Source organism: Pongo abelii, chromosome 20 (assembly GCF_028885655.2).
Source record: "Pongo abelii isolate AG06213 chromosome 20, NHGRI_mPonAbe1-v2.0_pri, whole genome shotgun sequence".
In the NCBI taxonomy this organism is placed as follows: domain Eukaryota; kingdom Metazoa; phylum Chordata; class Mammalia; order Primates; family Hominidae; genus Pongo; species Pongo abelii.
Window position 1 is genome coordinate 619,643 of NC_072005.2, and position 24,694 is coordinate 644,336.

The following is a 24,694-nucleotide window of genomic DNA, read 5'->3' on the forward strand; positions in this document are numbered from 1 at the left end:
ACAGAGAAGTGCAGATACCAGAGACACACAGAGACAAGGAGAGCATGCAGAGACAGTAGAGACACGCAGACACCACACTGAGACAGGCAGATGCCAGAGACACGCAGACACACGTAGACAGTATATAGATAGGCAGACACAACACACTGAGGCGCAGATGCCTGGGCAGAAGCCACCCTGACAATGGCCGCCCCATCCTACCCACCGGCCTGCTGTGTCCTGTCCCCACTGCTCACTTTGGACACCCCTGGACCTGGCACCCACTAGGTGCCCCATAAATGCTGAATGATTTAAAGACAGGCCAAGAGGACACAGGCTCCCGGGCACCACATCGAGGTCATGGGTGGGGTCGGGGACACTGACGGCAGGGACGCGGGCCTGGGCGCAGAGGGCGTTTATTGGACCTGCTCTTCCCAGCCGCAGCTTGTCCAGGTTCAGCACTCTCTGCGGGTGAGGCAAGGAAACCGAGGCAGACGCCCGAGCCGGGTCACCGCAAGGTCAGCCTGGACCCCCGGCCGTCACGGATGGTCCTCTGGATGCGCACGATCCAGGGATCTGGGGGTCCTGGGAGGGCGGTATGTGGACCGCGGGCTCAGCTGGACAAACGCAGGGGCTTCTTCAGCAGCTCTGTTGGTCACACAGGCGTCCGGCCCGCGGGCTGAGGTTAACCGCGCCGAGGAGCGTCCAGGGCGAGTGGTGGCTCTCACAGCAGCCGGGCTCAGGGGCGGCTGAGGGTTGAACCAGCGCAGCAGCCGGGCTCAGGGGTAGCTGAGGGGCACCCGCCACCAGAGCCCGCCACACAGGCAGTTCTTGATCCAGCGCTGCTCCCACTGCTTCACCGCCGTGGTCCTGTTGGGCGACTTGAGCATGGTGACACAGCCGCACCTGTGGGGAGGCAGGCACTGAGCGGGCTCCCACTGCCGGGCGGGCCTCCCTCTGCCCCCCACTTTTGCTTCCAGGCGGGCCTCCCTCTGCCCGCCGTCCCTCACGCCTGCCCCCCCCCCCGTCCCCACTTGCCACAGGGCCTCTGCCCGCCGTCCCTCTTGCCTGCTCCCTCCCCGTCCCCCACCTGCCACAGGGCCTCTGCCCGCCGTCCCTCTTGCCTGCTCCCCACGTCCCACCTGCCACAGAGCCGCTGCCCGTGCTTCTCCTCCCATCAGGAATGCCACTCCCTGAACTAGCCCCGCCACACCAAGTTAACTGCTCCACATCCTGGGACGTGCTCCCTCCACCACCCTTGACCGTCTGGAGCGCTGGCTGGGGGCTGGAATCAGCTGGGCCATCCCCAGCGGCACAGCTCTGGGAGTCAGCGGTTCTGGGAGCCCCTCACCTGGTGCAGGCTTTGCATTCCTCTGTGGGGCAGGCGCCAAGGTGCAGCCTCCGCAGGTGGTCGATCTTGGGCTGGCCTGGGGCCCTGGCGGGAGAAGGGAGAGAGGAGAGCGTGAGGGAGGCCTGGGCACCATGAGGCCAGGTTCCGGCAGGGGCATCTGTCCACAGGCGGGGGTGGAGGGGGTGGCTGGCCTCACACCATCTGCCAGGTGGGCCCAGGTGTCTGTGAACAGTGAGGTGGGAGGTGCGGGACCATCTGAGACAGGCCCAGTAAAGGGGGCAGGACCCCCCACACAGGAGGAGGGTCAGTCTCCCAGGTGACCGGGGAGCCCGAGGCTCAGAGACCCAGTAAAGGGGATGGGGCCCACAAAGGGATGAGGGTCGGTCCGCCAGGTGCCCGGAGAGCCTGAGGTGTAGAGAAGGTACTTGTGACGCTCCCATTTGAGGCTGGACAGAAGCGGGTACGTGGGGACTTCCACACCACCTCTGCCCAGACACCCAGCCTGGAGGCGCCGGGACCTCTGAAAGACAAGATTCTGGTGGCAAAAGCTGCCCTCGGTGGCGGGTGGGGGCCTGGGTCTGGGTAGGGGTGGGCCGACTTATTCTGCTCTCGTTAAATATTTGAAATTTTCTCAGTTTATAAGCCTCTGACATAACCGTCCTCTCTTTCCATCAAGTCTTCCTGAAACCCAAACCCTCATGCGTGACTCATTAGGAGGCCCCTCCCACGGTGAGCATGAGGAAGAAAATGCTGGTGGTCCTAGAGCCAAGCCGGGGCGCCTTCCCCGGAGGTCCCAGAGCCAAGCCGGGGCGCCTTCCCCGGAGGTCCCAGAGCCAAGTTGGGGCGCCTTCCCTGGAGCAGGGCTGCTGGAGGCTCACTTCATTTTCTTCCTTTTGCTCATCTGTTTTCTCTAAAATTCCAGCCATGAGTGATCAGCGGCTCAGAGGGTTTGCATGTGCTCCTTGTCAAACGTGTGTCTGAAACGGGCTGGGTGTCTGACAGGCCTCGGTTCAAATCCTAACTCGGCCACTTCCTGACCGTGTGACCCCAGATGAGTGGGGTGACAAGGTCCCGCCCTTTCCAGGCTGGGTTTCCTCACCGTGAAATGGGGTGACAAGGTCCCACCTCACAGGGCTGCTGGGTGGCCGGGATCAGCTCAGCAGGCTTGGGTTGCCCAAACCCTGCACGTTCCAGAGAAAGGCCAGCCCCAGGCCCTGGAAGGTGACCTCTTACCCCCGGGAGATCCTCCTGATGAGGTGTCTGTGCTCAGTGGGGCCCTGGGCCATGCTACGGCATCTCCCTCCATCAACAGAGGGATTTATGGCGAGGCCTGACATCCAGAGGGGGCAGAGACTAGGGCAGGGCGCCCTGTATAGCAAGGCCAGCACACAATCAGTAAACACCAAGACAAGGCCGGCCGCGGTGGCTCACGCCTGTAATCCCAGCACTTTGGGAGGGCGAGGCAGGTGGATCACCTGAGGTCAGGAGTTCAAGACCAGCCTGGCCAACATGGCAAAACCCCGTCTATACCAAAAATACAAAAAATACCTGGGTGCGGTGGCTCATGCCTGTAATCCCAGCTACTCGGAAGGCTGAGGTAGGAGAATCATTTGAACCCAGGAGGCAGAGGTTGCAGTGAGCCAAGATGGTACTACTGCACTCCAGCCTGGGCGACAGAGTGAGACCCTGTCGGGGAGAGAGGAAAAAAAAAAAAAAAAAAGCGAGAGGGTGAATGGAAGGACCGGGTGCCCGAGTAGGGGATGGTTCATGACACAGCAGAGGACACCACTAGGGGATGGAGTTAGGGGCACCTGGAAGGAAGCAGCAGTCATAGCCGTGTGGATTCAGGGGTCCTGGGGCAGGGCACGAGGGAGGGAGTCGGGTGGATTCGGGGGGACCCGGGCAGGACATGGAGGGAGGGAGCCGTGTGGATTCGGGGGGTCCCGGGCAGGACATGGAGGGAGGGAGCCGGGTGGATTCAGGGGGGCCCGGGGCAGGACATGGAGGGAGGGAGCCGGGTGGATTCAGGGGGTCCCGGAGCAGGACATGGAGGGAGGGAGCCATGTGGATTCGGGGGTCCCGGGCAGGACATGGAGGGAGCTGTGTGGATTCAGGGGGGACCCGGGGCAGGACATGGAGGGAGGGAGCCGGGTGGATTCGGGGGTCCCGGGCAGGACATGGAGGGAGGGAGCCGTGTGGATTCGGGGGTCCCGGGCAGGACATGGAGGGAGCCGTGTGGATTCAGGGGGTCCCGGGGCAGGACATGGAGGGAGGGAGCCGTGTGGATTCGGGGGACCCGGGCAGGACATGGAGGGAGGGAGCCGTGTGGATTCGGGGGACCCGGGGCAGGACATGAAGGGAGGGAGCCGTGTGGATTCGAGGGTCCCGGGCAGGACATGGAGGGAGGGAGCCGTGTGGATTCGGGGGTCCTGGGGCAGGACATGGAGGGAGCCGTGTGGATTCGGGGGTCCTGGGGCAGGACATGGAGGGAGGGAGCTGTGTGGATTCAGGGGGTCCCGGGAAGGACATGGAGGGAGCCATGTGGATTCGGGGGTCCCGGGGCAGGACATGGAGGGAGCCGTGTGGATTCGGGGGTCCCGGGGCAGGACATGGAGGGAGGGAGCCGTGTGGATTCAGGGGGTCCCGGGCAGGACATGGAGGGAGCCATGTGGATTCGGGGGTCCCGGGGCAGGACACAGAGGAAGGAGCCCTGTGTTTGGGGACCAATGCAGGGACACACGCACCTGGCGAGGCCGTCGAGCTGCAGGGTGGCAGCACTGCCAGGCAGCGTGGGCGCCCGGCCGAACTGCAGACGAAGGGGCTGCTTGGGCTGCAGGCGGCTGACCAGGCCATCACTGGCGGGCAGCCAGTCCAGGCTGGGGATAAGCAGCTGGCTGGGCAGCAGGCAGCACTCATCCACCAGCGCCTCGTCCGGCTCGCTAGCTGGGCCCTCATCACGACCTGCAGAGAGAGGTGGCCGAGGTCTCAGCACCCCTGAGCCTGGGGCACCGCCCGGCCACCCGGGACGTGCTGGGAGCCCCTCCAGCTCAGGAGCACCAGGTCAGGGCCCTGGCTCTGCATGCCTGGCTGGGTGACCCTGGGGTTCTCTCCCCCTCTCTGGCCACAGTCATGAGACTCCCTCATTCACTTAAAAAGTATGTGGGAAGCACTGTGCCTTTTCCAGACACCGGGATGTAAGAATGACGCAGCCCACCCTCCTCACATACACACAACCCGACAACGAGAGACAGCAAACAGGTGCCTGGGAGTGGCTGCCATCCCAAAAGCACTCACACCGAGCATGGACCTGTGCTGGGAACTGGAGAAATGGCAGAGATCAAAGCAGAGCCATTGCCACCTGCAGGGACTTATGTTCTGGCGGGGGGCTCAGGCAGGGCTTGTGTTTTGGTGGAGAGACGGGAGAGGGGAGAGGGGAGAGGGGAGAGGGGAGAGGGGAGAGGGGAGAGGGGAGAGGGGAGAGGGGAGAGGGGAGCGGCAGGCCGGGGGCCTCACAGCAGATCCAGAGCTTGGTGAGCAGGCGGAAGAGCAGGGACATGCTGTCCTGGGTATCCGAGGTGGCCGTGTACACGGGCAGGCAGCTGGGCTTCAGAAGGCCCCAGATGCGGATGACCACCATCAGTTCCCGAAGCATGCCCAGCGAGGTGCCGTCCCGCAGGAAGCTGTGGCCCGGCCTCAGCAGGGAGCCCTGCCGGAAAGAGGCATCCGTGTGGCTGGGGTGGGGGGGGGAGGTGCAGATGGTGATGGGATGAAGTCTCTTGGGGTGGAACCCCAACCGGGGGGCAATGGACAGGGTCTGGGACGTTTGTGGTGATCAGGACTGGGGTGCTCCTGGCACGGAGTGGGTGGATGCCAGAGACTCTGCTCAGAGCCCTGCAGGGCCCAGGACAGCCCCATTTGGAGAGTCGTCCCATCCCTGAGAGTCCACAAGACTAAGAGAAGGCTCTGGCTGAGACCAACGTCCCCACCTGCACGTGGAGGAGCAGCCACCCCCTCCTACAGCTGAATGCCCCTGGTGGCTGTACTGGGAGACAAGAGGACCAGGGAAGGGAGGCCCCGGGGGTGGCCCCTGGCAGCCTAAAGCCCCACAGAAAGCAGAGGGACTTCAAACCGTCCCTGATGGGCGCGGGGGAAGCAGGTCCACAGGGCAGGATGAAGCCGGGGGAAAGAAATCACAGCTGGGGCAGGGCTGAGGTGGTTTTGAGGCAGGGGCAGGGGCAGGGGCCCAGGCGAGGGGCGGGGCCCAGGCGAGGGGCAGGGGCCCAGGCGAGGGGCGGGGCCCAGGCGAGGGGCAGGGGCCCAGGTGAGGGGCGGGGCCCAGGCGAGGGGCGGGGCCCAGGCGACGGGCGGGGCCCAGGCGAGGGGCGGGGCCTTAGGGGAAAGCGCGGCGCACCTGGTTGGGTAGGCTGGCCAGCAGGTACAGCACGAAGTCGCCTACCCACTGCAAGAGCTGCTGCAGCGCCTGCAGTGTATTCATGTCCAGCACAAATTCCTCTGTCTTGAGGTTGATCATGACCTTATCAATGTCTGCAAGGAGACGTGGGTTAGGTCAGCTCGGGCCTCTTGTACACACAGGGTAACCTAACTGCACCCCTCGGTCCTTCGACCTGCACCGAGTGCCCACCCAGTGGGCACCCACTGGGACACAAGGGCACCCACACCGGGAACGAGAAGGGAGCGATGGCGTTGCCGGACAGAGAGGAACTGGGAGCCCACTGCCTGCCCATCCGGGGGCCGCTGTGCTCAGCACCAACCAGCTTCCCTCGGCCTGCAGGCCTTGGCGCGGGCAGGTCCCCATGCCAGGGTCATCAGTGCTCAGGCCCGGCCCGCTGATGCACATCTGCCCCCTGCTCCGAGGTAAACTCTGTGAACACAGGGGCATGTCCACACCATGCAGCTGCAGCCACCCCCGCCCGGCAGCTGGCGCCAGTTACACACCCAGCAGATGCTTCTTGGATGACGACTAGGGTGGTCCCACAGAAATAACCATGACTGTACACATGGCTCCCAGCTACCAGGAGTGCCACGTGCCCACAGTCAACTGGGTACTCCAGACAAACGATAACCCTAAATTTTTTTTTTTTTTTTGAGACGGAGTCTCACTCTGTTGCCCAGGCTGGAGTGCAGTGGCACGATCTCAGCTCACTGCAAGCTCTGCCTCCCGGGTTCACGCCATTCTCCTGCCTCAGCCTCCCGAGTAGCTGGGACTACAGGCGCCTGCCACCACGCCCGGCTAATTTTTGTATTTTTAGTAGCGCTGGGGTTTCACCGTATTAGCCAGGATGGTCTCGATCTCCTGACCTCGTGATCAGCCCGCCTCGGCCTCCCAAAGTGCTGGGATTACACGCATGAGCCGCCGCGCCCGGCAACCCTAATTTTTAAAAGAAACAGCCTGCCAGGCACAGCGGCTCACACCTGTAATCCCAGCGCTTTGGGAGGCCGAGGAGAGTGGGACACCACGTGCTGGGTGAGCCTGGGCAAGCTGCTTAGTCTCTCTACCTCAGTCCCCTTATGGCAAAACGGAAGAAGGAGTGGACCTGCTACACAGGACCCGGGTGCCGGGTCTCGGCCTGGGAGCAGCATCTCAGCCCCCAGGGGTAGAGAGAGGTGGAAGGATGGCTTGAGCTCAGGAGGTCAAGACCAGCCTGGGCAACACAGTGAGACCCTGTCGCTACAAAAAATTAAAAACCGGGTGTGGTGGCGCATGTCTGTAATCCCAGCTACTCCAGAGGCTGAGGCGAGATTGCTTGAGCCTGGAAGGCAGAGGCTGCACTAAACTGGGATTGCGCCACCGTGCTGCAACCTGGATGACACAGTGAAACTCTATCTCTAAAAGGCTGGGTGTGGTGTAATCCCAGCCTTTAGGCTATATCCCAGCACTTTACGAGGCCAAGACGGGCGGATCATTTGAGGTCAGGAGTTTGAGACCAGCCTGGCCAACATGGTGAAACCCTGTCTCTACTAAAAGTACAAAAAATCAGCCGAGCGTGGTGGCACATGCCTGTAATCCCAGGTACTTGGGAGGCTGAGGCAGGAGAATCACTTGAACCAGAGAGGCGGAGGCTGCAGTGAGCTGAGATCGCATCACTGCACTCCAGCCTGGGCGACAGAGTAAGACCCTATCTCAAAAGAGTAAACAAATATTTAAAAACAAAATAAATAGATGAAAGAAGCCTGGAGACCCCAGGCGCGGAACGGGACCCACCGACGTCGGTGATCTTGGCGCAGATCTCGGTCAGCCGGTCGCCGGGGCTCTTGTCGGGCGTGTTGAGGAAGTGGGGGCGCAGCAGCGACTTCAGGGTGGAGCTGATGGCGATGAGAAAGAGCTTGGTGTGGTAGTCGCACACGCGGGTCACCGTGCAGGGCGACAGCTTGCAGAGCGAGGCCTTCATGGCCAGGATCCGGGTGGAGAGGACCTGGGGGCAGGAAGCCAGGTCACCCCAAGGGGCCGGAGCAGAGGCGCCCGCCAAGGCTCCAGCTGGGGAGAAGAGCAGTTCGACTCTGAAACCAGGCGCTCGGTCAGCTGGGCAAGCTGCTTTGCCTCTGCACCTCAGCAACCACATGGCAAAATAGGTGTGGAAGACCAGGCGCACAGGACCAGGTGCTGGGTTCTTAGCGGGGAGTGGCTCTGCCTCCGGTGGGGGCTCCTGGTGATGTCTGGAGACATTTTTAGTTGTCACCACTGGGGGTGCCCCTGCCAAGTAACAAATGGGTGGAGGCTGGGGAGGCTGCTCAACAGGACGCCCCCATCCCAGAGGCTGCTCCAGCCCCCGATGTCCACAGTGCCTGCGGGGAGAGACCCTCGTCTAGCGAGAAAGAATGAATGAGCTGAAGCATTTTGGGAGGCTGAGGTTGGAGGATTCCTGGAGGCTGGGAGTTGGCGAGCCTGTGCGACACAGGACACCCCATCTCTACAAAAAATAGAAACTAAAAACAAAAACGAAACGCTTGGCACACAGCAAGGGCCCAGGGAGGGAGACGGCAAGGTCTCGCCATCACTAGTGCTGTCACTGGCTACGGATCCCAGCCACGCTGGGGTTTAGCATCGCAGCTCCCGCCTGGGTCTCTCGCGTTTCTCGGCAGGCTGTGCCGTGAATGGGATTTTTGTCCCATTTTATCTTCGTATTGGTTCTTGGTGACACAGAGGAAAACAACTGAAGTTTAGAGGGCTGGTCCCACGTGCAGCTGCCGGCTGAGCTTGTTAGATCTGAGGTCCTTCACGGACACTCTGGGATTGCAGGCACATGACCACATCACTGCAAGGGACCCTTCTGGCACGCGGGCCTCTGCGTCCGCTCCCTCCTCTCCTTCCAACGGGCGGGCCTCTGTGTGTTCATCTTCTGACCGTGTTGGCTGAGGCCTCACACCACAGGGCCACCGGGTGTGCACCCCGGAACCCATCACATTCTGAGAGGATGGCTTAAAAAGATACTTCCAGACTGGGAACACTGGAGACGGGAGCCATCCGGGGGGAACAGGCCTTACCTATGGGGCTTAACATGTTACAGAGGAAACTTCCCAGGTAAGGAAGGAAAGAAAGTGCTTCTCTGAGGTGCAGCTTTCCTGGACGGGTCTCTGGGAGCACACCCCACACGCAGCCTCACCTGCCGCAGGCTACCTGCCCCTCTTGCCCTCCACCTGCCATAGGGCCCCCGACCTACCGCAGGGAAACCCCCCCAGCTGCCACTACAACCCCCACGTCTGCCATGGGGACCTCTACAACTGCTGCAGAGACCTCCTCTACCCTCCAAGGGACCCCCCTCCCTGCTGCTGGCCCCTCACTGACCACAGGGCCCCTGCCTGCCACAGGGACAGCACCACTTGCCATGGGACCCCACCTGCCACGGGCCCCTACCTGCCACGGGGCCCTCACCTGCCACGGGGCCCTCACCTGCCACCGGCCCCCACCTCCACGGGCCCCCACCTCCACGGGCCCCCACCTGCTGCAGGGCAGCGGTCTGGCGCGTGTACTCCTCGTGTAGCTTCTCCACCAGGCTCTGCACCATGTTGGGCTGCACGTGCAGCAGGATGTCCCACCAGTCATAGCCGGTCACCATGCAGTATTCCAGCAGGAAGAGCAGGTGCCGCAGCGCCAGCCCCACCTCCAGCGGGTGGCCCATGGAGGGTGAGAGGCGGAGCATGCTCAGCTGCCAGAGACAGAGCCCAAGGAGAGCCACGTGAGACAAGGGGCTGCGACCCTAGTCGGGAGGAGCATGGGGCCCTGGGGCTGAGGCACGTGTTGTTGTGGGTGGGGAAGGGACCTGCCGGGCGGCTTCTCTCCAGGGCGGCTCTGGTCCCAGGCTATGAGGGAGGGGTAGTTCTTCACGGAGCCTACTCCGGAGGCCTCAGACCAACCCGTGGGCCAGCAGGCAGCCCATGACTGTGGGTGTGCAGGCCTGTGTGATCCTGTGTGTGTGTGCACACGCCCGTGTGCTGGCCTGTGTGTGTGCATGTGTCTGTACTGTCTGTACCTTTCTGTCAGGGTCATGCACAACGCCTCTGGGAACAGGGATGAAAACCTCCCTGAGCCCCGACTGCACTGGATGCCGAGCCAGGCTTACACTCGTCTCCTTTACCCGAGGAGTCTACCCCGTGAAAGGCAGCTGTCTCAACAGCTCGTAGTTATGAAGCTCCTAATATGTGCCGTGGGCCACCCCAGTGACCTCGCTCAACAAGACGAACCCATCACACAGACGAGGCAGCGTGGGCAGGGGCTGGCGAGGGGCTGCACCTGTGGTCCCTTCCCCGGGGGGCACCTCCCTCTGGCACCGCACCAGCCCCACCCCCACGTGCCCGGGCAGCTCACCTTGCTCTGGTTGTCAATGCCCACCAGGGCCAGTGAGGTCCAGGAGAGCTGCATGGCCTTAAAGTGCACGGCGGGGCCTGCGGTGCGGGGGCGCTTGATGGCCGGCTCATCCACAGGCCTTGGGGCCGCGGAGCTGTAGAAGACGGCCATGGTCTGCAGTGAGAGCCGGTGCACGATGTGGACACTGCCGTCGTGGAAGGCCAAGGCCAGCCCTGTGGGGCACAGGCACTGCTCAGACATGGGCAGGGCCCAGAACATGCCCACAGCGGGAGGGGCCTCCTGCTCTGCAGGGTGTGGAGAGCTGAGGCTGCCCATCCAGGGGGTCAGCCCCGCAACTGGCATCCAGTGCCCGTGCCCCCAGCCGCTCTTTCTTTAGTTACAAAGACCCTGAGCACCAGGAGAGCAGGAGCCAGCAGCCTTGGCCACACTGCTCTCAGCCCCTCCCAGCTGGGGCCATGTCCTGGCTGACATGACGAAGGCCGGGGGGAGGTGGGGTCCAGAGCCCAAAGCTCATGGAAAACAGGATATGAAAGGAGTCCCTGCAGTAGAGAGGCTGGAAAATGGAGCATAAACCAAGGGTTTGGAGCAGGGAACTGCATCCCCTCAACCTCTCTGCAGGCTCCGAGGAACAGCCCTGAGCCCCGAGCGGGTTTTGATAAACGCTCTTTCCAGGGAACCAGGGAAGAACGGGAGCTGGGGGAAGGAAGAGCCTGAGCTAGGGCAGACTTGTCCCCACTTTACAGCTGAGCAAACAGGGTAAGCACTGAAGAGTGTGCAGACTCACTCAGGGGCACGGATGCCACGGTTTGAGCTCAGGACCCACATTATGGCTGCTGCAGCGCAGAGAGAACAGATGCCGCCTACCCAGAAAGGAGTTCCGCCCCCAAGTTCCCCATGCTCCCTTGTTGATTTGCAATGACTCTTTACATATTAAAGAGCACTGGATCTGTCTGCCAGCCTCACAGATCCTGAAAGATGAGATCTGCCTCCTAATTGGGAACCCATCGGAACCCAGGAGGCTGAGCTCCCACAACCCCATGCCCTGTGCTCAGGGCCCACCTCCCCTGGTGTGAACTGAGGCCCCACGCGGCCTGTGCTCAGGGCCCACCTCCCCTGGTGTGAACCGAGGCCCCACGCGGCCTGTGCTCAGGGCCCGCCTCCCCTGGTGTGAACCGAGGCCCCACGCGGCCTGTGCTCAGGGCCCGCCTCCCCTGGTGTGAACTGGGGCCCCACATGGCCTGTGCTCAGGGCCCGCCTCCCCTGGTGTGAACTGGGGCCCCACGTGGCTGCCGCTGGCTCCACCGTACCGAGGCCAGGGTAGAACTGTGTGTCGCTGGCCACCTTGAGGTCGGTGTTGGTGAGCGAGATGGGCAGCTTGGGCAGCGCCACGGCCGACACACGGTCCAGATCATTGGTGGCCGACAGGATCCGCCATTTGAGAATCGTGGGCTGTTTGTCGCCAACTGAAAAATCAGGGACAGGAAAACAGGAAGGGAATAGAGTAAAGACAAGCTGAGACAGCTGCAGGAGCCCAGCATGGCCTGGTGTGCAACCCACCCAGGACCCTTCCCAGGTGTCACGCCGCCCTGCTCCCATGCCCGAAGACCAGGCCCGGCCAATCTGAGTGCTCCGTGCCTCGGCCACTCATTGGTTCCGGGATGGGCACGTGACCCAACGTGGGCCCTGGGATTTCATGGAAACCTGTGGGCCGGCACCATCTCACCCCCTTGATGGGACGGACAGTGGGGAGACGGCGCCACCTCAGACCTTCACCCATGCAAACCCTAACACTCACTCGGCCTTAGCCAGCTGAGCCGGGATTCCCACCCCTCCTCATCTACAATTCCAATAAAGCCATGAGGGACAGCTGCAGCCACAGATCTGCTGCCTGGCAGCCCCTGCGTGAAGATGCAGCTCCTCCCAACAGAGCAGAGACTTCTGGGAATCTCGGGCCAAGTGTTAGCAAATGTGACATGGCCGGGCACAGCGGCTCATGCCTGCCATCCCAGGACTTTGGGAAGCCAATGCCAGAGGATGGCTTGAGCCCAGGAGTTCAAGACCAGCCTGGACAACACAGCAAGACCCCATTCTCTACAAAAAACACAGTAAACATTAACTGGGTGTGGTGGCACACGCCTGTAGTCCCAGCTACTTAGGAGGCTGAGGTAGGAGGATTGCTCGAGCCCAGGAAAATGAGGCTGCAGTGAGCCAAGATCACGCCACTGCACTCCAGCCTGGGCAACACAGCAAGAGCCTAGCTCAAAAGCAAAAAACAAAAAACAGAGGCCCAGAGAGCATGTGTCAGGGGTCCTGTTCTTGCTGTATGTGGGACACGGAGGGCAGCCAGAGCCGGCCTGCTGGAGCATGTGCGGCCAGCGGACAGGCCACACCACCTCGGCTACTAACCGCAGACACACGGGAACCAGGAGAGCGCAGCTGAGGCAGTCACAGACACAAACAGTGCAGGACTGCTGGCCCGAGCCGCTCAGTTTGGGGCTGGCTTGTTACTCGGCTGAAGCTGACTACAACGCAGCTGCTCTGTGCCACCCGCATCATGAGGTCTCCGCCCTGGACGGGCCATCACGGCCACAGAGCCTTTGACCTTCTGCAAACCTGTACGGGGTCCTGTGAGCAGCATTCCCCGGGGGGAAACTGAGGCCTAGAGAGTGGCTGAGACGCCCGGGGGGCACACAGCGGTCAGGGGTGGCTGGCCCTCGTGGAAGACAGGAAACTCAGCGCCCCAGCGCTGGGCGGAGCAGCTGCCGTGACAACCACACCCCCAGCTAGTGACCAGAGTGCCCTCACAGCCCGATTTACATCCCCTCCTCCATCCAACCGACGGCTGCGGTCAGCATTCCTAAATGACGGGGGACTCGAGGCAGGGAGAGGCTGAGCTGCTAAGTGGGGCAGTGGGTGAAGAGCTGGGCATGGTGGGCACGTGGGGCGGTGGGGGGAGAGATGGGTGCGGCGGGGACCGTGTCCCAGTGACCTCCAGCTGCCGGGGATGTGAGACCTGAGAAAGGCTGTGGCGTGCGTGTGAGATGTGGCTCTCAGGGGCGAGTAAGAGCTAGACCAGCAGGTGGGGATGGCTGCAGGAGACGAGGAGGGGCGTCGGAGCCCAGGACTGCCCAGTGGCTTGGCTGTGGGCGGACGGTGGACACAGACGTGCCCGGCGGGGGTACCGGGCAGTGAAGCTGCGGGTCCGTGCAGCCCTGCCTGCCACACGGGGTGGCGCAAGGTGCTGCCGTAGGAGCCAGCACAGCCCAAACTGCCTGGTGATTCACTACGAACCCCGAGGGAAGGAACGGCAGCGGCCCTCTTCACCTTTACTGCCTCCGCAGCCACAATGGGCAGTTGACGTAACCACCTGCGGGCCCGGGAGCCGTCCGGGCCTCTTGACACGTGCTCATTAGTGGCTTCTGAGGAGCGCCTGCCCCGCCTGCCCACACGTCCGGCCACTCCAGGTCCATTAGTGCTAATCGGCAAATGCCTGTGCTCTCATCTGCTGGGAAAACATCTCCCTTCTCCAGGGCGGAGGCCAGCCTGGAAACCAGGCCCGCAGCTTCCGAGGCTCTGAAAACCAAGCAGCTGTTCTGGCCCCCGGTCATGGCAGGCGGGCAGGCGTCCCTGCTTCGCTCCAGCCCCAGGATTTTGTGCCAGAGGTGGGGGTGACGGGCTTGACTCCATGGGTGTGGGGGGCCCATCAGGCAGACAGAGATGGGAATGGGGCCCCAGAAGAGGCTGCTGGGGTGGGGGTGGTGTGGGGGGCATGTTCTCAGCAGCCTCAGCTGACCTGCTGAACCTTGGCTTCCTCTCCCTGAACCTTGGCTTCCTCTCCTCTAGAGAATTCCGTGCACTGCCCCTGTCCGGTCTGGCCTGTCCCCTGCTGCCCGACGGCCCCACCCACAAACCCACGCTCCACAGCCGCCCACACGCCTGCAGCCCCTCACGGTGTCCCTGCTGGGTGGCCTCAGGTGAACAACGACACCTCTCTGAGCCTCAGCCCCGCACAGGACGGTGGTAGCCGCCGCGGCGGGTGTGGAAGGATGGAGGAGTCTACACGCCTAACACACTCAGAATGCTGGCAGGCGCAGGGTCACACCCGAGATCCTAGCACTACTGGAGGTCGAGGAGAGAGGATTGCTTAGGGCTGGGGTTCAGGACCACCCTGGATGACACAGCAAGACCCGCCTCCAAAATAAAAACCAGCTGCCCCTGAGGGCAGGTCCAGGGCCTCCACAGCCGGCGGGAGACTCACCCACGGGGGAGATCTGCTGGAAGATGTTGTTCACAGGGAGCCCCTCCTTGCGCAGGGACCAGCACTCCACGATGCTGCTGGTCTGGCTGGACGCGCACAAAAGCACCTGCGGGGGAGGTGGGGGTGAGGGCAGACCCGGCACTGCTGTGCTGGCCACGCGACCGGAGCCTGAGCCTTGGGACCCTGGGGCTGCACTGCTGGGCCTGTCTCCTCGGCCACGCCTGCCCCTCAGGCCCTCCTGGATTCCAGCCCAGGCCTGCCTGTCCCCAGAGCCCAACGTCCACTCCCAGGAACGCAAACGTCCCCGGATGGCGCCCTCCCATAGGGAGAGCAAAGGGACAGAGGGAACCAAATCAGGGGCTTCGAGGAGTTTGGGACGTTACTGATTCCTAATTACAACGAGAATCCAGGCGACCTGGTGTGGTCGGCTCAACAGTGGCCCCCAGAACATCCCATCCTCAGCCCTAGGACCTCTGGCTGGGCCGCCTCTCACACAGAAGGGACCTGCGGATGGGATTCGGTTCAGGACACTGAGGCGGGAGAGCATGTTGAGGGGGGTCCGGGGGCCCCAGTGTCCTCACAGGGTCCTCAGGGGAGGATGTGGGAGGCTGAGATTCAGAGAGATGAAGAGGCTGCGCTGGGGCTATGAAGCGGGAGGAAGGGGCCCCGAGCCGAGGGATTGGGCGCCTCCAGATGCTGGGAAAGGCAGAAAATGGGTTCTCCCCTGGAGCCCCCAAGAGGGACCGGCCCTGCCCACACCACGGTTTAGCCCGTGGAGGCCCGCGTGGGTCTCCACCCCCAGGACCCTGAGAAGCAGCGCTTCGTTCCAAGCCTGCCAGCCCACGTGACGGCCCACACCCGTTCACCTGCTCCGACATGTCCCGGGCCAGGAACTTGAGGTGAGTGATGGCGGGGAACTTGTCCTTGCGGTTGAGGTCGGTGGTGCAGCGCATGAACAGGGAGGGCAGGATCTCTGTGTCGATACGGCACTTCTCGCTCACCACGCTCACGCACACCTTGTAGAACTGCACAGGCGACGCGCTGCTGCCATCCGCCGTGGCCACCACGATGTTGCCGCCGCCCGTGAAGGCGATGTCGGCCAGGGCCACGCGGCCGCGCAGCCGGCACAGGCTCTCGGTGGATGTCAGCACCTGCCCACTGGGCTTCAGCAGGGACACAGTGACCAGGCCGCTGACCGTCACTGCGATCCAGCCCTCCATGGGCTTGCCGCCGAACAGCGTGAGCGACGGTGAGAATTTGACTCGGGAGAACTTCTCCCCGAAGCTGGAGGCGCCCGACTGTGGAGAAGGGAGGGAGGGAGGAGGGGCCGCTCAGGCTCACGGGGGCTGCCCCCTGTGACCCCCAGAAACACTCAGAAGAACCACGCAGAAGCCAGGATAGTGTGCACCTGGGTTCAGATCCTGACTCGGCCACCTGAGCCGTGTGGGATGTGGTCCCCTCTGACCCTCCGTCTTCTCATCTGTAAGGTGGAAGGAATGGCACCTTTGCTTTGGAGGACAGTGGGGAGGATTAAATGTGTGTGCAACAGGAGTCACCTCTTTCTGTAAAGGGACAGACACCAGCATGCTCAGTTCTGGGAGGCAGGTGGTCCCTGTTGCAATGACTTGGCTCTAGCTCTGCCGTGCGGCACACAGGCAGCCGGGCAGCTGGTGCCAATGAGCCCCACTCACAAACCCAGGCAGGGGCCTTCAGGCCCTGGGCTACACCGTGCAGACCTGAGCTGTACCACTCAGGAAGTGTTGTGTAAGCACCAGCGGCTGCTGCGGGCACTATTTGATTTCAAATCAAATTTGTCAAGTCATTATTTACATACAGAAACATCCACCCTTCTTTCAACATGAGTCTTTTAAAAGATGGGGTCTTGGCTGCGCGTGGTAGCTCACGCCTATAATTCCAGCACTTTGGGGGGCTGAGGCAGGTGGATCCCCTGAGGTCAGGAGTTCAAGACCAGCCTGGCCAACATAGTAAAAGCCTGTTGCTAATAAAAAATACAAAAAAATTAGCCGGGCATGGTGGCGGGTGCCTATAATCCCAGCTACTCAGGAGGCTCAGGCAGGAGAATTGCTTGAATCCAGGAGGTGGGGATTGCGGTGAGCCGAGATTGCACCATTGCACTCTGGCCTGGGCAACAAGAGCAAAACTTTGTCTCAAAAACAAAAAACAAAACAAAAACAAGACAAATGTCTCTATGTTGTGAAAAAATGCGAATAAGAGAAAAATGTATCATACGTATCATACGGCTCCATTCTAAGTTACAAGTTAAGAAAACACTTCTTATAGCAAGAAGCAGGTCCAGAAGTCCAGGCAGCAAGCCAGGCCTGGTGCTGAGGGGTTGCCATGGCGATGACTCTTCTGGTGTCCACACCACACGTCTGTGCGGGTCGTAGGCTGGCATGTCTGAGAGTTAAAGGAGCACATGTGCCTTTTATTAATACAATTAAAAAACAAAAATTTGGCCGGGCACGGTGGCTCACGCCTGTAATCTCAGCACTTTGGGAGGCCGAGGCGGGTGGATCACAAGGTCAGGAGTTCGAGACCAGCCTGGCCAAGATAGTGAAACCCCGTCTCCACTAAAAATACAAAAATTAGCCGGGCGCGGTGGTACGTGCCTGTAATCCCAGCTACTCGGGAGGCTGAGGCAGGAGAATCGCTTGAACCCGGGAGGTGGAGGTTGCAGTGAGCCGAGATCGTACCACTGCACTCTAGCCTGGGTGACAGAACAAGACTCTGTCTCAAAAAAAATGTATTTGGTTATTTTAAAAAGCGAGGCTCTGACTCTGGCCACAGCGGGGATGCACCTTGAGGACATTACGCTCAGTAAGAGACGCCAGACACAGAAGGCTACGCAGTGTGTGATCCTGTTTCTATGAAATGTCCGGGACAGGCCCATCCACAGAGACAACTGGGTCCCGGGGGCTAGGGTGGGGGATGGATCAGAGTGACGCAGGATGGGGACTGGGTTTCCTTTTGGGGTGATGAGAATGGACTGAAGCTGGGCACAGTGACTCACGCCTGTCATCCCAGCACTTTGGGAGGCCAAGGCAGGCAGATCACCTGAGGTCAGGAGTTCAAGACCACCCTGACCAACATGGAGAAACCCGGTCCTTACTAAAAATACAAAAAAGCAGCCGGGCGTGGGGGCAGGCGCCTGTAATCCCAGCTACTCAGGAGGCTGAGGCAGGAGAATCGCTTGAGCCCGGGAGGGAGAGACTGCAGTGAGCCGAGACTGCGCCACTGCACTCCAGCCTAGGCAACAGAGCAAGACCCTGTCTCAAAAAACAAACAAAAAAGATAAAGGTCTGGCCGGGCTCGTCGGCTCACACCTCTAATCCCAGCACTTTGAGAGGCTGAGGCAGACGGATCACCTGAGGTCAGAAGTTCGAGACCAGCCTGGCCAATGTGATGAAACCCTGTCTCTACTAAAAAATTACAAAAATTAGCCAGGCATGGTGGTGGGTGCCTGTAATCCCAGCTACTCAGGAAGCTGAGGCAGGAGAATCACTTGAACCCAGGAGGCAGAGGTTGCTGTGAGCCGAGATCGCACCACTGCACTCCAGCCTGGGGGATAGAGCGAGACTCTGTCTCAAAAAAAAAAAAAAAAAGATAAAGGTCTGAGGTTAGCTATGGTGGTGGCCGCACAACATGGCGAGTGTATACGAAACCTCTGGACTGTCTGGGCTGTGCACTCTCAGTGGGTGAGTTCTAAGGTCTGTGAACTCCCTCCCGACTAAACTGTTACCAAAACCAGGAAACACAGACAAACAGGGACCGCAGGGTGGGGAGTACCCCCCGGAGGGCCCCCGTGGCACGAAGCCGGTGCTGCGTGCACTGTGGCCACGCGCCGACAATGGCAGTCCCTGGGGAGAGACTCAGGAAGGGACGAGAAAAAGATCTTGTCCACTGCATCCCTCCAGGAGGGCCTCCTAGTTCCTGGAAGAGCCCCAGCGCAAGCAGACGCACAGAGGCACGAAGCTGGGGTGGCTGTGGGGCCTTTGCCAGGAACATCACCGAGATCCCGCCGTCAGTGAGGAAACTGACACACAGACGTGTGGAGTCAGAGCCTGAACCCAGGTGTCCCCCACCAACCCTGGCCACGTCTACTCTTAACTGTGGGGCTGAATCACAGGTAGCACAGAGAGGGGCTCTAGGATGTTACTAAATCAGAGGATGGGCTGCATTCAGAAGACAGCAGCCACCAGTTATACAAGCAGCTAGCTAAGGACAGTAGCATCCAGTGAAAGAGATAACTCACTGAGAACGGCCACTCTCAGTTAAATGAGGGGCCACTGAACACGCAGGTGCTAAAGACAGCCGGACTGCAGGTGGGAGCCAAGTACAAGGTCCAAAAACCAGGGGATGCTGGTGATGGAGAGGAGGAGAGAGGCTGGCGGGTGGCCGGGTAGGGTGACATTTCATCTGCCTCACCCACTCACTCGGGGAGGACACTCACCTTCTCCACGTGCAGGGCCAGCTTCACACCGTTGTGTAGCCAGGACAGGGCCACAATGGGGTCCCCTTCCACTAGGCTGCCCACCGAGCTCTCCCAGCTGTTAGCCAGGTGGTCCGCCATGCTCCAGCACTTGATCTGCCCATCGGCATCTGCTGACAGGAGCCGGGAGCCTGAGGGCAAGAAGCTATCGTTGCGAACCTTCCAGGGATGGGCAGAGCACTGCACTGCAGGACGGCACAGCGCCTGGGGGAAGCCAGCCCAGTGGAGAGGTCTCGGCCCAGGTAGGGCACAGCAGCAGGTGGCACAAGGCGCACTCCAGAGACACCTTGAGACACCCTGAACAAGAACGATTCAGGCCACTATGGTAAGAGCAGCAGGTACAAAGCTGCAGACCAGGGGCTCCAGATCCAGCGCCGGACTCCAGACTGACCAGAGAAACACAGGGCACCCCTGCTCCGGGATCCGGGGTTGCCACCCTCGGCCACGTGGGACCGGTGCCTCACCTGACTGGTCCCACTCCAGGCAGGTGATGGCCTCGCGGTGCTCTGAGGGGATGGAGTGCAGGTCCCAGGGGTGCTCTGTGTCCAGAATGTGGATCCTGCGGGTCAGGTCTGAGGGGACGGGGCATGGTCAGCACAGCCTGGCGGCGATGACGATGACCCCAGGCAGGCTCCAGGGAAGCCAGTGCGTGTCCCACCCCAGGGAGGTCACAGAGCTGCTGTCAGCCAAGTCGACAGCTCAGGGAACAGGTTGTCTCCCCGCAGGAACAGAGCAGGCCCGTGAGGCGCCACAACTGTGTCTTTAAAACCAGATTAGAAGAAAATGACTCCAAAACGTGAACAGTGGGAGCCTCTCCACAGCAGTTAATAATAGGTGGGTTTTTTTCACCCCGATTGGATTCCAATTTTCTGTAGTTTTCTAATTTTCTCTAGTGACCACGTATTATGAGTGCCTATTACTCGAACAATGGAGAGAAGACAGGCACAGCCACCACGCACCTTTCAAAAACCAAACAGTGACACACACCGTCTGGAAAACTGGGGCACCTATCTCCAACAAGCCTCCGTCAACCACCGCCCCAGCCCGATTCGATCCCGCACACGGGGTGATCTCATGTCTCCCAGCACCAGGTTTGGGGGGCACTGAATCCACCCTCTGTACCCCCAGGAGGCTGAGGCTCTCACACAAGTTAGAGACGAGGGCCGGGGTGAGTGAAAGCTGGCCTGAAAGACCGAGTCCCCGCAAGGCAGTGTGCCGGGCACCTGGGGAACAGGGCGGGACACCGTGCGGCCGGGAGGGGAAGCAGGTGGGAGGGGGGACGCACCCTGGTCATCACTGCGCAGGTCCATGGTGAAGGCGATGAGATTTCGGCAGGACCAGGCACAGGCCAGGGGCACCGATGGGCAGTGGGTGCTCTTGGACCATTTCTCCCACTCACAGACGTAGGCCAAGTCCATCATCCCACCTGCCGCTGGCCGCCGCAAGTCACACATGAGGGCAGTCGCCAGCTCCTGCGGGACGGAGGTGCGGTGGGATGTCTATGAGTCACACATGAGGGCAGTCGCCAGCTCCTGCGGGAGGGAAGTGTGGTGGGACGTCTATGTTGGCTGAGCACCCAGGGCATGTGGAGTGCCAGGCCATAAGTGGGAAAACAATGGAGGCCCGAGGTGGAGGGAACAGTGGATGCAAAGGCCCGGAGGTCAGACAGAGGCTGGGGCCGAGGGGGAACATGGAGAGGTCAGGGCCAGACCTGGGCCTGTGGGCTTCTACTCTTAGCAAGGTGGGAGCCCGGGAGGGCTGGGACCTATTTGGGTTTCACCAGGACCCCTCTGGCTGTCTAGGGAACAGACCATGGGGGCCTAGGACACAGCCAGGAGACGCGGCGGAGTGTCTGTGCTGGCCCAGGTGAGTGATGATGGGGGCAACAAACGGACGCTGGGTCTCTCCCGAAGGAAGAGCCCGCAGACAGGCAAGCGGTGGGGTGGCTCCCTGTGGCCGAGGCGAGGGCTGAGTGTGACGGGGAACACCTGTGGCCGAGGCGGGGCTGAGTGTGACGGGGAACACCTGTGGCCGAGGCGGGGCAGGCGTGCTGGGGCTGAGTGTGACGGGGAACGCCTGTGGCCGAGGCGGGGCTGAGTGTGACGGGGAACACCTGTGGCTGAGGCAGGGGCTGAGTGTGACAGGGAACACCTGTGGCCGAGGCGGGGCAGGCGTGCTGGGGCTGAGTGTGACGGGGAACGCCTGTGGCCGAAGCGGGGCTGAGTGTGACGGGGAACGCCTGTGGCCGAGGCGGGGCTGAGTGTGACGGGGAACACCTGTGGCCGAGGCGGGGCTGAGTGTGACGGGGAACACCTGTGGCCGTGGCAGGGGCTGAGTGTGACAGGGAACACCTGTGGCCGAGGCGGGGCAGGCGTGCTGGGGCTGAGTGTGACAGGGAACACCTGTGGCCAAGGTGGGGCTGAGTGACAGGGAACACCTGTGGCCGAGGCGGGGCTGAGTGTGACGGGGAACACCTGTGGCTGAGGCGGGGCTGAGTGTGACGGGGAACACCTGTGGCTGAGGCGGGGCTGAGTGTGACGGGGAACGCCTGTGGCCGAGGTGGGGGCTGAGTGTGATGGGGAACGCCTGTGGCCGAGGCAGGGGCTGAGTGTGACAGGGAACACCTGTGGCCGAGGCGGGGCAGGCGTGCTAGGGCTGAGTGTGACAGGGAACACCTGTGGCCAAGGCGGGGCTGAGTGACAGGGAACACCTGTGGCCGAGGCGGAGCTGAGTGACAGGGAACACCTGTGGCCGAGACGGGGCTGAGTGTGACGGGGAACACCTGTGGCTGAGGCGGGGCTGAGTGTGACAGGGAACACCTGTGGCCGAGGCGGGGCAGGCGTGCTGGGGCTGAGTGTGACAGGGAACACCTGTGGCCAAGGCGGGGCTGAGTGACAGGGAACACCTGTGGCCGAGACGGGGTTGAGTGTGACGGGGAACACCTGTGGCTGAGGCGGGGGCTGAGTGTCACAGGGAACAGAGGGAGCACCTCCTCGAGGCTTTCTAAGCGCTTGGCATCTGGACGGGCTGTTTCGCTTCACAGAGGCAAAAGCCCAGCGAGCCTAGAATCACCCCGAACCCGGTTCTCCTCAAACCCTCACCCCGGCTCCTTACTTCTTCAGGGCCTGCTCCAGACCCCCAAGGCTCCGCCACAAGCCTCTAAAAGTCTTTCAGCCCCGCCCCTGACCCCCTTTGCTTCCCACACTTCATTTCACCCCTTGAGCCCACGGCCTCACCCTAAATTCTCAGGCTTCACCGTAGGGGTCCCATGTACTCTCCACGTCCAGCCTCCAACGCCCTTAGCTCTCCAGGCCCAACCCCTAAAACTCCCCAGTCCCAAGACTCCACCCCGGGGACCCCATGTACTCTCCAGGCCCTTCCCCTATTGCCCCCAAACACGAGGCTTCATCCCAGGGACCCCATAGCCTCTCCAGGCCCCGCCCCTATAACCCCCAATCTCCAGGGTCCAGCCGAGGGACCCCCCGCTACCCTCTCCAGACCCCTATAGCTCCGCAGTCCCCAGTCTCCACCCTAGGGACCCTATTCCCTCTCCGGGCCCCGCACCGATAACCCCGCAGTCTCCAGGCCCTGCCTCTACAGCCCCTCAGTCCCCAGGCTCCACCCCGGCGACCCCAAAACCACTCCAGGCCCCGCCCCCTGTCCCACCAAGCGCATTCAGCTCCGCCCCAAACTCTCCTTAGGCCCCGCCCCGAACCCAGCCCCGCGGGCCTCAGGCCTCCCCCGAGTTTCCGCCGCAAACCCGGAGCCCCGAGCCCCGCGCTCTAGGCCGCCTACCCAGCAGCCTTTGCTCCCGGCCACGCCCCCTGACCCCGCAGGCCCCGCCACGGCTGCGCCGCTTTCCCTCGGGTCCGTGGACACAGTCAGGGGTCCGTCCGCCCTCGCCGGGCCCCCGAAGCCCCGCGCTCACCTGGTCGGCCCGTGCGCCAAGCCCAGCGGGCATCAGCGGTGCGATCTTCCCTAGCGCCTCGGCTCCGGCGCCGCCATCTTCCCCGATAACAACCAGTCGCCTGAGGCGTGCGGCCGCCTCCCAAAGACTTCTGGGAGGGCGGTGCGGCTCAGGCTCCGCCCCGCTTCCGTGTCTATTTGCATACGAGCATTTCCAGTAATTCCCAGCAGCCATCGTAGCTATATTTGGTAGAACAACGAGCACTTTCTCAACTCCAGTCAATAACTACGTTAGTGACATTACACATTGCACTAATATAAATAGAGGTTAAATCTTTAGATCATTTAAGAGAAGTCGCCCTATGTGTACAGAAATTTGTTTCAGGGCCTTTAAATAGCTGGTGGTGTAGGCAGATGTTCGTGCTCGCTTCGGCAGCACATATACTAAAATTGGAACGATACAGAGAAGATTAGCATGGCCCCTGCGCAAGGATGACACGCAAATTCGTGAAGCGTTCCATATTTTCTTTCCATTTTTCCCTCCCCGAGACGGAGTCTTGCTCTGTTGCCCAGGCTGGAATGCAATGGCACGATCTTAACTCGTTGCCACCTCCACCTCCTGGGTTGAAGCGATTCTCCTGCCTCAGCCTCCCGAGTAGCTGGGATTATAAGCATGTGCCACCATGCCCGGGTAATTTTTGTATTTTTGGTAGAGACAGGGTTTCACCATGTTGGCCAGGGTGGTCTGGATCTCCTGACCTCCTGATCCGCCCGCCTCGGCTTCCCAGAGTGCTGGGATTACAGGTGTGAGCCACTGCGCCCGGCCTTTCTTCCATTTTCTAATGTCCAAGAGTAGGGAAACCGTAAGCGAAGTCCTGTAAGCCAAGTCACGGACCCCGTTGAGTAGTCCTACTTCCAACCCCATTCCCACCTCCTCCTCCAAAAGCCAGTTTAATGCAATGGATGTTGTGCTCTTCTATTTTTATTTTTATTTTTATTTTTTGAGACAGGGTCTCGCTCTGTGGCCCAGGCTGGAGTGCAGTAGCGCGATCTCAGCTCGCTGCAACCTCCGCCTTCCGGGCTCAAACGATTCTCCTGCCTCAGCCTCCCGAGTAGCTGGGACTACAGGCGCGCACCACCACGCCCAACAAATTCTTGAATTTTAAAAGAGACGGAGTTTCACCATGTTGGCCAGAATGGTCTCAGTCTCTTGACCTGGTGATCTGCCTGCCTCAGCCTCCCAAAGTGCTGGGATTACAGGCGTGAGCCACCGCGCCCAGCCTGTTTTTTAAAAATTTAATAGCGATGAGGTCTCACTATGTTGCCCAGGCTGATTTCAAACTCCAGGCCTCAAGCCCTCCTTCCACCCCGGCCTCCCAAAGTGCTGGGATTATACGCGTGAGCCACCGCGGCCTCACTGCATGATTTTTGCAAGAATTCTGCAAATATAAAACTGTTCCAAAATTACAAGTTAACAATGGCCCAAATATCAGAGTGTTTTTTCTGGATCAGGGTTCAGTTCTCCAAGAGGGCCACTCAGTGATCTTACAGAAAATCCCCATTCCCAGGCAGCAGGTAGGGGTTTAACATTCTCAGGGGCCCGGGTGTGGTGGCACACACCTGTAATCCCAGCATTTTGGGAGGCCAAGGTCGGAGGACAGCTTGAGTTCGAGACCAGCCTGGGAAACATAGCCAGACACCGTCTCTACAAAAAAAATTAAAAATTAATGGGGTGGGGGAGGGGGGGCGCTGGGCAGGGTGGCTCAGGCCTGTAATCCCTGAACTTTGGGAGGCTGAGGCAGGCAGATCACCTGAGAACAGGAGTTCAAGACTAGCCTGGCCAACATGTTGAAACCACATCTCTAC

General features: G+C 61.1%; 1 protein-coding gene, 1 long non-coding RNA gene and 1 other non-coding gene across 5 annotated transcripts in view; 1 reads left to right on the forward strand and 2 right to left on the reverse strand.

Moving 5' to 3' along the window:
* Positions 1 to 379: 379 nt before the first annotated feature.
* On the reverse strand, positions 380 to 23,002 carry MED16 (mediator complex subunit 16). Of its 3 annotated transcripts, none has more exons than XM_063719810.1 (15): positions 22,851 to 23,002; positions 20,208 to 20,394; positions 19,387 to 19,494; positions 18,884 to 19,053; positions 15,279 to 15,710; positions 14,413 to 14,518; positions 11,462 to 11,617; positions 10,155 to 10,366; positions 9,289 to 9,495; positions 7,554 to 7,764; positions 5,742 to 5,875; positions 4,844 to 5,036; positions 4,075 to 4,291; positions 1,331 to 1,414; positions 380 to 885 (listed from the first exon to the last, which is right to left on the reverse strand). In XM_063719810.1, exons 1-15 carry the CDS (start codon positions 22,881 to 22,883, stop codon positions 759 to 761), a joined length of 2,577 nt encoding a protein of 858 aa, XP_063575880.1. In that variant the 5' UTR covers positions 22,884 to 23,002; the 3' UTR covers positions 380 to 758. The 3 variants fall into 3 exon arrangements, with proteins under 3 accessions (XP_063575880.1, XP_024092651.2, XP_063575881.1); XM_024236883.3 differs by having other exon boundaries at positions 20,208 to 20,454; positions 22,851 to 23,001; XM_063719811.1 differs by lacking the exon at positions 22,851 to 23,002 and adding an exon at positions 22,159 to 22,581 and having other exon boundaries at positions 20,208 to 20,454.
* A 246-nt stretch (positions 23,003 to 23,248) lies between these two features.
* On the forward strand, positions 23,249 to 23,355 carry LOC112130259 (U6 spliceosomal RNA). The gene has a single exon (XR_002912531.2). It is a non-coding gene; the product is annotated as a U6 spliceosomal RNA (small nuclear RNA).
* LOC134760677 (uncharacterized) overlaps positions 23,287 to 24,694 on the reverse strand; it is a 129,340-nt gene continuing 127,932 nt past the window's right edge. Inside the window, exon 2 of the long non-coding RNA XR_010138540.1 lies at positions 23,287 to 23,354. This is a non-coding gene — a long non-coding RNA (uncharacterized LOC134760677). The remainder of the gene's footprint in view (positions 23,355 to 24,694) is intronic.